The sequence below is a fragment of the Podarcis tiliguerta genome, assembly GCF_965153285.1.
Source record: "Podarcis tiliguerta genome assembly, chromosome: 12".
NCBI lineage: Eukaryota > Metazoa > Chordata > Lepidosauria > Squamata > Lacertidae > Podarcis > Podarcis tiliguerta.
The window spans coordinates 17,535,609-17,552,878 of NC_139545.1; the positions used below are offsets into that span (position 1 = coordinate 17,535,609).

At 41.8% G+C, this 17,270-nt stretch overlaps 1 protein-coding gene across 10 annotated transcripts in view; it reads right to left on the minus strand.

Annotated features, from left to right (window-relative positions):
* Positions 1-17,270, minus strand: part of RBMS3 (RNA binding motif single stranded interacting protein 3) — a gene marked incomplete at its 3' end in the record, with an annotated part of 742,271 nt that overhangs the window by 260,716 nt on the left and 464,285 nt on the right. For all 10 annotated transcript variants that reach the window (XM_083405003.1, XM_083405001.1, XM_083405007.1 and 7 more), the window contains one exon: positions 5,638-5,729. In XM_083405003.1, coding sequence (XP_083261129.1) covers positions 5,638-5,729 — 92 coding nt within the window. The remainder of the gene's footprint in view (positions 1-5,637; positions 5,730-17,270) is intronic.

Genomic DNA, 17,270 nt, shown 5'->3' on the forward strand with positions numbered 1-17,270 from the left:
TGCCACTGGCTTCAACACAGGCAATGGTGCAGGAGGCAACTGTAGACTATGGGCTTAATGGCCTTACAAGCCTCCCTTTCTGGATGACAATGTGCACTGCTTCACTTACTTCACAGTGTGATACACGGTCCATTCTGCATTGGGGCCCCCCTCCTGCTCATTCCCGGAGTGGCTCTGGACTTCTTCCCAAACACTGTGCTATGCTGCTGTGGTTTTGCAACGCTAAAAACATTATTAGCTTAAAACAGCAGCAAACCAGGTGCTCTCCTTACCACCTCGCCCAGAAGACCTCACACTGAAGATGGCCTTTCCCATAATATTAGAAAAATGCAACCTGTGCTGCTGATAGAAGTTGTGTGACTCATGCAACATGTTGGTGATTAATATACACAGAACAATAATTAGACATACTTTATCAACCTTCTGAGAAAAATACAAAACATTTAAACAAAGCCACAAAGACTTGCAAATTACCCAGCCTAAAAGGAACTTATAATGTCTGGTTTCAATAGATTTTTTCAAATGCTTAACTCAGTTTATTAGATAAGTTCAGTCTACCTGCAAGCCCCAGTTAAAGGACCCCATCGGGGGCGAACAGCGGCCTTTTGATTATTTGGACTGCCAGGGCAAAACAGGTGCAAAATGCCGGCACACTGTCGTCTACAACTTCATTGTCTACAACTTTATTAACATCTATTAAGGAAATCAGCCCTGAGTGCTCACTGGAAGGTCAGATTGTGAAGCTGAGGCGCCAATACTTTGGCCACCTCATGAGAAGAGAAGACTCCCTGGAAAAGACCCTGATGCTGGGAAAGATGGAGGGCACAAGGAGAAGGGGACAACAAAGGACGAGATGGTTGGACAATGTTCTTGAAGCTACCAACATGAGTTTGACCAAACTGTGGGAGGCAGTGGAAGACAGGAGTGCCTGGCGTGCTCTGGTCCATGGGGTCACGAAGAGTCGGACACGACTAAACGACTAAACAACAATAACAATCTACAACTCTACTAGCACCTTTCCCATAATGTGGAAAAGCGAGGCAGGCCAATTCTGACGCCACCAATGCAACAGTAAAAAGAAAAAAAAGGAAAGGAAAACTAAATAAGGGGTCATGAACAGGAGTGGGGCAAAGATGGCAAGAAGAGGAATAGAAGCCGGGCAGCAGAAGAGCAGCCACCTACCTCAGGCGGCACAATCGCTTGTGCCACGGCTACAAATTTTGAGCTGGCTTTCAATACCCCAATCCACTTGTCTCAAATGCCTGCATGTGCATAGTTGTGGTTTCAACAGTGGAGAACAAAAGATGAGATAAGCACAGGGCAAAAGAGGAGCAAATGGAGAAGTACTGAAGAGAACCGCTTAGCTTTTGTCAGGAACTCTGGGTTCAGTAACTCAAAGGCACTTCACCTCTCTTCCAGTATAACTCCACTTCACCCTTATTCAGGTACAACCTCAACTTTAATCCTCTTCTCGTTCACCATTTTTGTCCCATTTTTTTGAAATGCAGATAATGCTTGCTGCAGCCTGCTTCACAGTGACCTTTGGAGACTTAATTAATATTGGAAGTATGTAATGTGAGATTCTCAGGTGAAGGAACTACAGGAATTCCAAATTGCATCAATATTTCATGCTTTCTGCATTGAGATTCCGATCTTGGCTGGCATAATCATTCAGCTAATTCACCCTTATGGCTCATTTCCATAAGCAGCCTCAGAAAAAAGTTTCAAAACTTCTCTGGCAAAAAAAGATTCATCGGAAACAAAATCGCCCTCTTTCGAAAAAGTTGTCAGGAAAGGTAGATCAATTGACAGGTGTCAGTTTTCAGAGGGTGTCTACTCCAGCCACATTTGTCCAGCTGTTGCCATTTCTATGAACTACTGCCCATCATTTGTGTGCAATGTCACTGCATTATGTGATATGGGTACCCCCCCCCCCATTATATATTGATATGCTGTGCAGGGTATACAGCTGAAGACATTTTTTTTAAAAAAAGAAGGATTTACCCGATGGATGACCCACTCACTTATGGGGCAGGAAATTTTTTGGTTGATTTTTTTTTTGAAGAATTTGTAAATATGGTTTTATTGTTTTTAGAGTTTGCTGAAGTTATTTTATTGTTTTTTGAACTTGTGTTTTATTCTGGAGGGTTTAAATCTTGAACACTGCTTCAATCTATTAATTGTTGTTGTTAAAATATGTATCCCACCCTTTAACTGAAGATCCCAGGTTCACAACAGAAAAATACAAAGTGGTCTATGAATACGATACAAAGCAGTCTATGAATTTGTTAAATAAGTGGGGGGGGGGGTTGAAATCTCTGCCTTAGGTTACAGGGGATCAGTGTGAACCAGTTCATTATGCAAGTTATCTAGTCAAATGGGAGGTTTATACTGTAAATTGTGTGTGTGTGTGTGTGTGTGTGTGTGTGTACACATAATTTCTACCCCAGCCATTCTGGGAGGCTTTCAACAGAACATTAAAAACAGAATAAAACTTCAAACATTAAAAACTTCCCTAAACAGGGCAGATAAAAGTTAAGATCTTAAAGAACTAAAGTCAACTTGTGGAAGGGCCTGCATATTCCAAAATCTCTCATACTGGGCCCTCATGTTTCCATATATACAAATCAAATAAAATATTTATTATTGTGGTCAATGGCCAGCACCAAAGAACAAAATAAGAAGCACATAAACACATCCGAATGTGTGTAATAGAGAATAATAATAATAACAGAATAAGACAGAGTGAAATAAACGGGCATCAACAACTTAAAGTCACCAACTCCAAAGAAGTAAATGACAAAATGTCTGGAATCGATCCCTGATGGGCTTCCATAAATACTGTTTGCTTGAAAATTATAATCTGTTAAAAATTTGGACAGAAACTTCTAGCTCTTCAGATGTTCTTTGGACAGAAAACAAATTGCAGCACAACACATCCTACTAAGGATGAATTTATGTGTTTATATTTACAGAGGTTTCTAAGTACAAGACTACAGAGCTCTGAATTTTTTTGTGCTTGCTCCCAGTTGAGTGCATTGGAAGCATCCTTACGGAAAAACCATGAATTTGAGGTATTTAGAACAATTTCATTATCTGCACTCCATGGTTGCATCTCAAGATCCATTTGTACGTAATAGGCACACCTGACAGCAAAGAGTTTCACCAAAAACATTTTGGGGGAAAGGCATGATAGAAATTGAATATATAACACAACAATTTATTTAGATGACTTATATACCACTATTAACATATGTCAATTTACACCAAGGTCAAACAACACCCACACACCCACACCCATATATAAATGTATTAAAATCCATAAAATAACATGATCATTAAAATGCAAAGCACAACGACTCATAACAATTTAAATAGGTAGCAGTTTATTAAGTGCAGCAGCAAATTAAACCTTTTTTTCTAGTCAAGTGTCTCCTCCAAATGCCTGTTGAAAAAGATGTGTTTACAAACCACCCCAAACTATATAAAGATGTGGCCAGACACACCTAAGAAGAAAGGAGTTCCGCATGTGAGGAGCCAGCACTAAGAAGTCTCTTCCCAGGACCTCCACACCACACACTTCAACCTGCGTAGGGCCTCATCTGCTGATCTTAAAAGCATAAGCAGTTTGATATGAAGGAAAGTGTTTTTGCAGTATTTGGGTCCCCTGCTTTTGAGGTCTTTAAATGTTAAAGTAAGCACCTTCAATTGGTCCCAGAAAACAATTTGCAACCAATGCAGACACTTCTAAATAGGAGCCATATGCTTGTGGCTGGCTGCCCCTTTCAGCTGTGATTTGCACTCGTTGCAATTTATGGTCCATATTCAAGGACAGCCCCAGGTAGAATTCATTACAATGGTCCAACTTGGAGGTTACCAAAACACAAGTAACCATAGCCATAGTTATACAGAATGTGGCACAGACAAATGCACATCATTTTATTAGACTGAGGGTGGATTCTAGTCCCCCCCTCATAATCAATCAATCAATCAATCAATCAATGTCTTATTCTTGAACACCAGCCAGTGCCCAGAGCAACTACCAATAATATTGAAATACAATGCAAAGAAGATAAAAACAACAATTAAAATCTTATCAACCAATCAACAGCAATCTTTAAACCACAATGAAGTGCATTGTAAACTCTCTGCTAAATTAAGCAACGAACCACAGTCTGGTGAAATGCAAGCATTTAACATGACACCTAAATGTCAGCAATATGGGGGACAATCAGGAGACAGTTGCACAGACAGAGGGGCCACCACTGAGAGGCCTCTGCCTTGTGTTACCGCTGCATGGACTTTGTCCACAGCCAGCTCCACAAGCATGACCTCCCATGGAGATCTTAAAGCACTAGCGAGAAGGTCACGGGGGATTTATCTTATATATTTGCTTATCTTTATTTAAAGCATTTGCATATCACCTTTCATCTAAGCAATCTCAGAATGGCAAGCAATAGGTATACATAATGAATTATTCATATGCAATAAAACCATACCGTTCGGCAGAATATGAGGTGGCAGCTAGAAAACGCACAGCAGGCTGAGAGAGTAAGGGAAATAAATTGCCTGGGGAAACAGAAGTCTCCCAGAATCTGGCACAGCCAGATCATTTGAGATCCCCATTAAAAGGAGGTTGCTAAAAAATAATTTAATCTGCAATGGGCTCTACAATCAATACACGGTTGCCAAAGTTCCTCATGCAGGCAATCAGTGTGTTCCTGCTGCATTTCGCCACGCCAAGATTCTCGGCTGGAGAACCAAGACAATAATGCCAATCTATAATGCGTATTTGTCTTCTGGGGTATCCAGCAGGTGCACTCGTGGATCCATCAATTGTCCGATACTGCATGCAACCTCTCATGACCAAAGGGAAGCCACTTATGATCTCAACGTCTGCATATGCTTTGCAGCTTTAGCCAAGGGCACTGTCTCCAGCAACCTTTCCCCCATAAGCCATCTCAGGTTTATGCAGAATGGTGCAAGGCTTGACCGAGCCCCAAAGTATTGAGGCTGTGCAGCAACCAGGCACCAACTAGCCAGCCTGGAACACATATTCCACCTCTCCACTGTCATATTTCGGGCCTGGATGTCAGTGCTCTTCCCATCTCAAGCATATTATTATTATTATTATTATTATTATTATTATTATTTGTATACCACCCTATACTCATAGATCTCAGGGTGCTTCGCAACATAAAACCACCAGAAAATGCACCATAAAAACAAAGACAACCTAATAATCCCCCTTTCCACATTTTTAAAGGGCATCGGATGTCAATCAGCCAAAGGCCTGGTTAAAGAGAAAAGTTTTCGCCCGGCGCCTAAAGGTGTATTAACCTTGTCTTATGAAGTTCCTTGAAGGATGGCAGGAGAGTGTTATGGAACTTAAGAGCACCACATTTCAGGACCCGGGCAAATCACAGGCATCATACACATTGGCAAGCCAACAGACAAAAGAAGATGAAGAAGAAATCAGTAGAGTCAGAAGTCAAATTTGTGTTGAGTAATAAAACAAGACTGCAAGAAATCCAGGTTTAGAAAACAGCAAGGAAATAGAACAATCCCACAAAATTATTACCGCAGAGAGTAATACACAACATCACAAGGTTACGAATGCCCTCTCATTGATCTTACCTTTGCCATTTGCGCTTGAACTCCATTTGCTTTAAGAGATGCTACTGCCTTCTGTGCTGCTGCTGGGCTGTCAAAATCTACAAAACCATAACCTTTAGGGGGGGAAATACAGAAGTATTAATACCTTCAAAGAACATCCAACTTTTTAAACAACTTCTCTCTTATCAACAACGGCTTCCATGTTAGCCCTGCTCCCTCTAGCTACCAAATGACATTTCTGAGACCGCGAGACAGAAAGGAGTCGGCAGCCATCTCATTGTGCCCTATGTTCCCTTTTTCCTGGACACTTCCTCTTTTTCATGAATATGTAAAATGAGAGTCATCAGAGCGATCCGTAGTTAAAAGTATAACTTGGCAAAGGTGTTCTCCTTTTTGCTCTTCAACAAATGGCAACCCTAGCTAGATCCAGTTCCATGACCTGTTGAATTACTACTCCCTGAACTTCAGAACTAAGAACTAGTCCCCACGCTTGCTTTTTTCCTCTTCCCTCCCATTCCCATTTCCTTTTGTGCCACATCTTTTAGACTGCAAGATTATAGTCTAATTAGATTATTTCTAATCTCTGTAGTCTGCTCTGGGAGTCTTTTTTGCCTGAAGGATAGGGTAAAAATACTTCTATATAAACAAATTGTTTTTTAACCTCCATCTCATCTTCTTCTCATTCCATGGTTCATTTTACATATCATAAATCCCTGCATATTTTACAAAAGCTAAACCATTTAATATTTCATTGTTGCATACATCAAAACTTATTTACACTGTTGGATTTATTTTAATGCTGCCAATGTTTTCAGGTGTACACAATTTCCCCCCAATATATTCAATAAACGTTTTCCAATCTTCTCTAAACTTACGTTCTTCTTGTTCTCTTATTCTATATGTTAAGTCTACAAGCTGCGCATATTCTGCCAGCTTAAGTTGCCCCTCTTCTTTGGTTGGGACCTCGCTTGTTTTCCATTTTTGGCCTAACAAAACATGGGTCACAGTAGTAGCATCAGTGGGTTTTTTGTGGGGGGACCCAGGGGTACGCATACCCCTAAACATGTTGTGAATCTTTCTACTTTTGTCCATTTACTGTATTTATTTTTCCAGATTTGAACTTTAAAATGGTGATTTTCTTGAGTCAAAATGGCTCAAGAAATGACCCCTAAACATTTTTTAAAGAGAAAAAAAAGCCCTGAGTAGCATACATAAATAACCTTTTTTGAATTTCAGTCTGAATTATCCCCAGCAAAAAGGACTCATTGTTGTTGTTTGGAAAAGTACTTTTAAACATTTTTTTTCAGTTCATTATAACCACATGTGAAAGAACGTTTCCTCAACCTCTTTGCATGACTTTCCCTATCACCTCAAAACTGAGGTAAAGGTAAAGGTACCCCTGACCGTTAAGTCCAGTCACAGACGACTCTGGGGTTGCGCGCTCATCTCACTCTATAGGCCTAGGGAGCCGACTTTGTCCGCAGACAGCTTCCAGGTCAGGTAGCCAGAGCGAACCAGAGCAGTGCATGGAAACACCATTTACCTTCCCACCAGAGTAGTACCTATTTATCTACTTTGCACTTTGACGTTTTTGACGTGCTTTTTGAATGTGCTAGGTGGACAGGAGCTAGGCTCAGTGGTTTAGACCACAGCGTATCTCATGTTTACTGCATGAATCTACTTGTGAATATTATCAATGAACCTCTAGGAAACAATTTCTGACGTTCCACCATTCCCCTCTCGTCAGCCATGGAAAACTACATTTCTTCTTTGGTGAACATGGCACTAATTTCAAAGTACTCTTAGTATAATGATGCACCCGAGAAGCATTGCATTCAGACCTCTTTTGGACCTTTAATACGCATTGTATGTTTTTGGAATATATGTAACATGTCTCTCAGAGAAAAGCCACAGCTTTACCTTCGCCCTCCCCTTAATCCTTGCTGCAATCCATATAGCAGACACCAACTTGCCTGAAAGCTATAATAATATTAGCACTAGAATGCTGATAGCTTAACAGCTTTCAGGCAGACATCTCCATTTACTGGGTCAATATGCATTAATACAGAAGGCAGCCACAAATATGTGGCTACACTGACTGTATTGCATTTTTTATCTAGAAACCTTGTGCATGAATCAGAAGGGGGAATAGGGAGAGGTATGTAAGCACCCTATTAAAATCCCACAGTCTATCAATATTGAAATCCCAATATAATAAAATGGCAATCCCAACCCTATACTGAAGGTCAGATATCTTATTCAGGCCTCATCATGGGACTGAAACTGCCTTGGTTGCACTGGTCGATGATCTCCGGAGGGCTAGGGACAAAGATGAGAGCTGTTTCCTGGTTCTGCTGGATCTCTCAGCGGCTTTGATTCCATCGACCATAACATCCTTCTGGACCATCTGGGGCTGGGAGCTGTGTGTGACACACCACACCCTTTGAGAACCACTGGGGTAACCTTATGGGATGCCACAGGGTATATTACTCTGCAACTAGTCCCTCTGAGTAGACATATATAGGCCTGTACTAAGGCTGAAATCCCAGACTATCTCCCATTTAACACACTGGTACCTACTTCTGTGTAGACATGCACACGATTGTGTTATAAATGTATACAGTTGTACCTTGGATCCCAAACGCCTTGGTACCCGGACGTTTTGGCTCCCAAACGCCACAAACCTGGAAGTGATTGTTCCAGTTTGCGAACGTTCTTTGGAACCCCAACGTCCGACAGGGCTTCCACAGCTTCTGATTGGCTGCAGGAGCTTCCTACAGCCAATCAGAAGCCGCGCTTTGGTTTCCAAACGTTTTGGAAGTCGAACGGACTTCCAGAACGGATTCCGTTTGACTTCCAAGGTACGGCTGTATTATGGAAAGGGCAGGAAGACAGCCAAGGTAAAGTTCTAGCAATGAACACTTGTCCTTGTTCCAACATTCAAAAATTCAGAAGGGGCAAATACTTGTTTTTACATACTGACCACAGAGGGGGCTCTTCCATTCTCTGACTAAGGATTCTTTCTGTTGATCAACTGACACAATAAAGGCACAATGGCTTTTATAATAATATATATTATTTATTATTTTATAATAATAAATATTATAACAATATAGTGAATGAATAAATACGACAAATATTTGTTATTTGTTCCCTGTCATTGTCTCTACAGCCACAGCAGGCGCTGTAACTCTCTGACAGTTTGACTTTGCCCCTGATGGCACACTCTTCCACTCTCTCTCGAGACAGACGGATGCCAACAACATAACAAATAAAACACCTTAAAACACATTGTTGGTTTTTTTTTCTTTAAAAAAGGAACATTAATACACCAAGGGTTTCCGGATCCTTTATTACTGAACAAGTATTAAGAATGAACAGCAGGTCTTCTGGTACAGTACTCTGTTGAAAAGCAATCATCACAGCTGAACTCTTGCAAAGCACAAGTACCTTTAATTAACTTTAAGGCAACTTTGCACAGCAATTTAATCCAGCAGCTCCATTCTTGCAGGGTTTCCTTGACATCAGCAAGAACAATTCCAATGTAGGGGGTCGGACAACATGAAGAAGCAGATTGACCATCACATCTACAGCCCCGCCGGCTAGGGTGGAAGGTGTTTGACAGGGAGTCCCTAAGGCAGCCTTTCTTAACCTTGGGTTGTTCCTGAACTATGACTCCCATCATCCCTGACCACTGTCCATGCTTGCTAGGAATGATGGGAGTTGTAGTCCAACAAATGGAGACCCAAAGTTGAACAAGGCTCTCTAATGGGATCCGCCTCTGCTGCCTGCCCAAAAATTCCCATTGACTGCTATCCACAATAGTTTCCCATCTGCCAGGTAAAAGCTTGAGACTTTCACTGCTCCAGAGCCTCCATAGAGTTTCCCCACTGCCACCAGCAGAGAAGCAGCTATGTGCGACCCTAATCTCTCTCCCATTGAGTCAGGATTGCAGTCCTGATAGTCAATGCAACCATTTATAAAATATCAACAATGGTGGACTTTGCCTTTGCAACTTAAGAAATCCCACCTTTGCCCAGGATTTATTGGCCCAATTTATGCGATCAGGAACAAGTTGCAGTGCATCTCAAGCTCACACACTCTCCCTGCCTTCTGCCCCTTTGGTGAGAGCTTCTACACTCAGACCTCGGTTGTCGAATGTAATCCATTCCAGAAGCCCGTTTGGCTTCTGAAATGTTCAACAACCAAGGATCGGTTTCCGATTGGTCGCAAGAGCTCCCCGCACTCAAGCGGAAGCCGCGTCGGACGTTCGGCTTCCAAAAAACGTTCAGAAACCGGAGCATTTATTTCCGGGTTTTCGGCGTTCGGGAGCCAAAACATTCCAAAACAGAGCCATTCGGGAACGGAGGTTTGACTGTACTACTTAAAGAAACCGCAATTCTAGGTTACACCCACACTCAGGCACTATGGTGTGCTTTAAATCAAAGATAATTTGAACAACCAGGGATCAGACTGAGGGGTTCACTGTTCTCCCCTCCTGAGTGGAGGAGAAGAGAGTCATTTATTCCCAGTCACCTAAACTCAGGACTTTTTTTTTCCTAGAAAAAGTGGTGCTGGAATTTGTTGGGGGAGCATCCAGCCAAAGATATTGAGCCCTAACGCTAAAGAGGTACCAGTGAGTTCCGCTTGGAAAAAGCCCTGCCTAACCCACAGATGACTGAACTGAAATGATGTGTGGTCAAGCCTTCAGCTTCAATTCCATATCTGCAAAATGGGGGGAAATAATTTGCACAAAAGAAAGCACAGTAAAAAAGACTGTACGAGTTGCATTAGAAATTCTTGACAAATTACCAAAAATACGTAACTCCTAGTAGTAGCAAACAAATGGAAACACATGGCAGCGGCTCTTCACCTGTTATACAAGAGATATCTGGCATCTTCCCAAGCGTTCTATAACACAACAAAATATGATTATTTTGCATTTTGGACTCTTATTTCCCCTCCACTTTTTAGGAAGAATATTCATATATTATATACATAAGAAGTCCAGTGCAAAGTTACTGCGGCTGCCTCCCTACAAATGCTGCCACCAAAAAACACAAAAACATAATTAGCATTATGTTTTTATGTTTTAATTAACCGTACTATATTCCCAACCATATTCCTCCTTTTTTTTAGTCTTCTCACAGCATGTTACAAAGAAATGAACTTGTTATACACAGCAGTCCTAAAAAGTGTTCTGCAGCGAAGACGTGCAGTATGAATTACTAAGGCCATGATCCCCAAAACGCTTGTTCTGAAGTAACCTAATCACTTTTATTATAGAATCAGTAACTGTAACGATGTTGAGTAACAAAATCTATGAATCACGTGCTTGTTTACGCAGAAATAAGTCCCACTGAGAAATAAGTCCTACTTACATGTAAGTCTGCAAAGGATTCTAGGTCTAATTAGCATTTTGCATTATATATTTACATATGTCAGAAATCTTTACCTGAAGGGGTTGAAGTCAGCTATTGAAAGAGAAACGACACACTGACTTATCAATATAGTACAGAGGTACCTCAGGTTACAAAAGCTTCAGGTTACATACGCTTCAGGTTACAGACTCCCCTTATCCAGAAATAGTACCTCGGGTTAAGAACTTTGCTTCAGGTTGAGAACAGAAATTGTGCTCCGGCGGTGCGGCAGCAGCAGGAGGCCCCATTAGCTAAAGTGGTGCTTCAGCTTAAGAACAGTTTCAGGTTAAGTACGGACGTCTGGAACGAATTAAATACTTAACCCAAGGTACCACTGTATATCAAACTGGTAAGAACGGTTCAGCCAGTATGTTTATGATATGTCTAGCTGGCTGTGATATTGGCAGAGATTCCACCACAGGCAGTTTAGCCACATTTCACACAAATTAAGATACAAGGGTAGCCGAAAGATGTAATAGTGCTTTTGACTGGCATTAAAGGATGACAATTTATACGCAGTGCTATTCTTTTCTTGAGAAAGAGGTGCTAGATCTCACCATGAACACCTTCCCTTCTTCTCTTATAATGGCACCCACCTGAGAGGTGCCAGAACTAAGCTCCAGTGAGTTCCAGCTGGAAAAAAAAGCCCTGTTTATATGTATACTACCATGTAGTAATATTTTCAGCATCAGGTGCCTAAATGACAGTCCTGGTACAGAATTCAGAGACCAGGTTGTTCACCAGGGCAAGACAGTCTGAACATATTACACTGATCCTGGCCCAATTAGCTACCTGGCTACCAATTAGTTTCTGGGCCCACTTCAAAGTGCTTGTTTTGAAATTTAAAGCCTTAAACCGCTCAGGTAATACCTCAAGGACTGCCTCTATCCATATGAACCTACCTGGATCCTGCAATAATCACCTGAGGCCCTTCTTCATATACGTCCTCCACAAGAGGTCCAGAGGGTGGCAACAAGAAAGCAGGCCTTTCCTGCAGTGGCTCCCCATTTGTGGAATGCTCTCCCCAGGGAGGCTAGGCTGGCACCTTCATAATATAGCTTTAGGCGCCAGGTAAAACCCTTCTTCTTCAAGCAAGTCTCGTACACACCTTTTAAATGTGTTTGTGGGTGGGGAGTGGGTGGCTTAATGTTTTTTTTGCTCTTGTTTTTGTTTGTATTATGTATCTTGTGTTTTTATATTGTATTACTATGTTATGAACTACCCTGAGTTCTAGGGATGAAGCACAGTATATGAAAGAAAGAAAGAAAGAAAGAAAGAAAGAAAGAAAGAAAGAAAGAAAGAAACGAACGCCTTGCATCAATTCCATTCAGTAGGTTACACACACGCGCACACACACACACACAGAGAGAGAGAGAGAGAGAGAGAGAGAGAGAGTGTTTTGAGTAATATATTATCTTTAAAACAAACAAGTTATTCAAAGGTTAAAACAGTATTCCAAACAGAGATTATTACTGAGTTGTTGTTGTTGTTAATACAGTGGTACCTCGGGTTAAGAACTTAATTCGTTTTGAAGGTCCGTTCTTAACCTGAAACTGTTCTTAACCTGAGGTACCACTTTAGCATATGGGGCCTCCTGCTGTTGCCACCACACGATTTCTGTTCTCATCCTGAAGCAAAGTTCTTAACCTGAGGTACTACTTCTGGCTTAGCAGAGTCTGTAACCTGAAGCGTCTGTAACCCGAGGTACCACTGTATATAAATTTCATTTAACTAACACATCACTGTTATTGTCTTTTCTTCAATTCATTCACAGCCCTAGCCACACATTAATCACATGTAAATGGTAATCATGTAGGCTGTAGCCCTGCTCCTGACTTGCATCTCTTGCCTTTAGCTGCCTGTGGCATGTGGTTGTCTGTAAAGAAAGCCCAATGAACACATGTGAGGGGCTCTGTGCCATTCAGACATCTATACAGCCAGCGGTTGCCATGAATTCACATCATACTTCAAGTGAGCCAGGAATCCTGGCTTTATCATTATGTGTGAATGCGGCCAGTGTCTAGTTGACTTTAAGAACTGAAACAGATGCATTAGGATTTCCGCTTCTTCTTTTCAAACTATAGCTCTTAATGCTATGTAGAAGACAGCTCTTGAAATCATCCCAAATTCTAGGAGCATCTTTCTCAACCAATTGCTTTAGAAGCCATTTGAAGCCCCATTGTTAGTAAGGGATTACACAAACATCTAGATCTCAGGATCCAATACATCTCTCGTGCTAACTGCTTCATGGCACTGCAGTTTCAACTTCTGGCCAGCAAGCTAATTTCACCCTTGGTTTGACAGAACCACCCAAAATGGCATTTCTGACATTTATTAATCCTTGTTAGCAGGCAAAGAATTTCACTATTCTTATTTTATATGAGAACAAATTCATACTCATCCTGGCAATAAGTCTGTTAGGGAATCCTCCATTATAAGCAGGCATTTTCAGAAGCAATGCCCACAGTCTGAATGTAAGGTCTAGAACAGCCGTTCTCAACTTGTGGCTCCCCAGATGTTGTTGAACTACAACTCCCATCACCCCTAGCTAGCAAGGCCAGAGCTCAGGGATGATGGGAGTTGTAGTCCAACAACATCTGGGAACCCACAGGTTGAGAACCGCTGATCTAGAAGAATGTTAGAAGAATTCTGCTGAAATCAGACCAAAATAACATCTGGTCCAGCATCTTGATCTTAGATGGGCCAACCATATGCCTATGGGAAGCCCACAAGCAGGAGAGGAGCAGAACTGCACCCTCCCCACTTGTGCTCCCCAGTAACTATTCCCAGTAACAACCCACTATGGGAGCTTGTTGTTGTTGTTTATATACCACTTGTATCTTCCATGGTTCTCAAGGTGCTATACATGGTTCTCCTCCTCATTTCATTCCCAAAACAACCCTGGGAGGTAGGTTAGGTTAGGCCACCCACTGAGCTTCATGGCTGTGTGGGGATTCGAACCCGGCATTCCCAGGGCCTGGTTCAACACTCTAACTGTTATGCCAGAAGAAGAAGAAGTGTTTGGATTTGATATCCCGCCTTTCACTCCCTTTAAGGAGTCTCAAAGCGGCTAACATTCTCCTTTCCCTTCCTCCCCCACAACAAACTCTCTGTGAGGTGAGTGGGGCTGAGAGACTTCAGAGAAGTGTGACTGGCCCAAGGTCATCCAGCAGCTGCATGTGGAGGAGCGGAGACGCGAACCCGGTTCCCCAGATTACAAGACTACCGCTCTTAACCACTACACCAACACTGGCTCTCACACCAGGCGGGCTCAACATAGTTCACAAACATAATAGCTAGTGGTCACTGACAGCCTTAACCTCTATGAATTTGTCTCACCCTGCTTTTAAAGCCTTCCATGTTAGTACCCATTATAGGCAGCAAATTTCATAGCTTAGCTATACACAGTATTAAGAAATGCACAGTATCAAGAAATACTTTTTGCCTGCTCTGAATATTCCAACATTCACCTTCCTGGATGAGCCCAACTTCTAGTGTCCAAACTTAGGATTGAAGTTGTTGAGCTTTTTTTAGGATTTTACCTCAGGAAATAAACTGCCACAGGGGCCAGATTAAGCTGACTGGTGGGCCGGATTAGGCCGCCGAAACTTACTTTGGACATGCCTGAAATATACATGCATCTGCTTTCTCCACACTATGAAAATAATTTTGCACACGTCCCCTATGATGAAATAATACTTTCTAAGCTAAAAAAAGACCCTAGTATTGTAAAAAAAAAAAGAGAAAGAGGTGAAACATGACTTCTAAAGGGATGTCAGAGAATTCCAACATATACAGGAAAAGAAGGAGAAATTGCCACAGTTCCCAAGTTCCCAAAGTTATTGTTGTTTTTATGTCACAAATGATACATAATGAATGGGAATATATATATATATATATATATATATATATATATATATATATATATATTGATTGTCCAGTGGCACCTTAGAGACCAACTCAGTTTGTTCTTGGTATGAGCTTTTGTGTGCATGCACACAAATAATGAAATAATGAATGGGGTTTGTATTACATGCTTTTGACATTTCCTTTACACTGAAATGAATGTTAAGTATATAAGTTGCACAGAGTTACGTAGCATACGTAACTTGAGTGAAATAGCAGACGGCGAGACAAATGACGTAGAACTTGGCAGAAGCCAAATCGAAACAGCACTGTGATGAATGAAGGTCAGAAAAGAAATCACTCCGAAGTCCACATGGACAAGGGTGCGGTTTCTCGGAAGCAAGTACCACACTCGCTTTGGGAGGAATGCCTCCAACTCTGAAATTTAATATGTATATAACTTTGTCAAGACTGTCCCTTGTGTTTACTAACCGCTAGGAACCCCCTCCTGAAAGAAAGGAAAACAAGTGACTAATTTTACTTAGGCTTTATGGCATGCAGAGAAAAAACAACAACTGTGAATCTATAGGCACCAATCTGTGTATGTGTGCATGTAGGGGAAGCCCACTTAAAGACACAGCAAGTGGACTTTTATGTGTGGCGTAATAAGCTCTATCTGAACTCACAGCCAGAAACTAAACAACTATGTCTCCCATAACCTAAACGGCTGCTGGGAGCCTCCTGCGCTCAGTTTCTCAATTCCATAATTAACTTGGCAGTAGGTTCAAATGAATTAAAACTGAATGTCACTATTTTCGCAACAAATCCCTCATCCTTGTCTTTTTCTGCGGCTTGTCAGGAGAAGACCAGCAGAACAGCAATTAGTGGTAAGCAGTGCAGTGAAAAAGAACCAAGTATACACTAATTAGGTCACTCACCAAGCACATTCGTTTCATTGGCAGATTTAATCAATGTTTTCCTGAAATGCCTTAAATCTCTTATGCTAATTTAAAGTTTTGTTATTATTGTTCCTTTAAACACAGATGGGATGCCTGGAGATTTTCAAGTGCTTTCCCGCCCCCTCCCCCCTCAAAAAGGCTTTCTAAATATTATGCCTTACATTTAACTGCTTGTCCATGTTTCACAGGAACAGATATCATGAAATTGCAACAATTTCATTCTCAGATACCTAAGAATATGGTAGGCAGAACTGGGCAAACTCAAATAATGGTTAAATGGTAAAGGAACCCCTGACCATTAGGTCCAGTTGTGACCGACTCTGGGGTTGCGGCGCTCATCTCGCTTTATTGGCCGAGTACAGCTTCTGGGTCATATGGCCAGCATGACTAAGCCGCTTCTGGCGAACAAGAGCAGCGCACGGAAATGCCGTTTACCTTCCCGCCAGAGTGGTACCTATTTATCTACTTGCACTTTGACATGCTTTCGAACTGCTAGGTTGGCAGGAGCAGGGACCGAGCAATGGGAGCTCACCCTGTCAGGGGAATTCGAAGCACCAATCTTCTGATCGGCAAGTCCTAGGCTCTGTGGTTTAACCCACAGCACCACCCGCAACAACACTCAGATGTGAGCAATGTGTGAACATTATTTGTCTATTAAAACAGTCTTACGCTTTTTTAAAAAACAAGAAATGAGATTCCAACTAAACATCAGGAAGAGTGCTGTTCAACAGCAGAACATTCTCCCTCGGGAGGTTGTGGACTCTCCTTCCTTGTAGGTTTTTAAGCAGAGGTTTAGATGACCACCTGTCATTAATGCTTTAGCTGAGATTCCTGCATTGCAGGGGTTGGACTAGATGACCCATGGGATCCCTTCCAATGCTACAGTTCCACAATTCTATGAAATCAATTAGACTTTAGCTATAGGTTCATATCTTGAGACCAAGTTAGTTGCACTTTGTTCTCATTCATTTCAGTGGGACCCAAGTTTAATTAACTTCGTCAGGACCCAATGCATAATTCCAGATTCCTAACGAAATATGCATGTTTAAATCTCTGTTTATAATAATAATAATAATTTTATTATTTATACCCCGCCTATCTGGCTGGGTTTCCCCAACTACTCTGGGCGGCTCCAAATAGAACACTAAAAACAGAATAAAACTTCAAACATTGAAAATTTCCCTAAACAGGGCTGCCTTCAGGTGCCTTCGAAAAGTCAGATATTTGTTTATTTCCTTGACATCTGATAGGAGGGCATTCCACAGGGCAGGCGCCACTACCGAGAAGGCCCTCTGCCTGGTTGCCTGTAACCCCACTTCTCACATTGAGGGAACCGTCAGAAAGCCCTTGGAGCTGGACCTCAGTGTCCGGGCAGAAAGATGGGGGTGGAGATGCTCCTTCAGGTATACTGGACCAAGGCCGTTTGCAA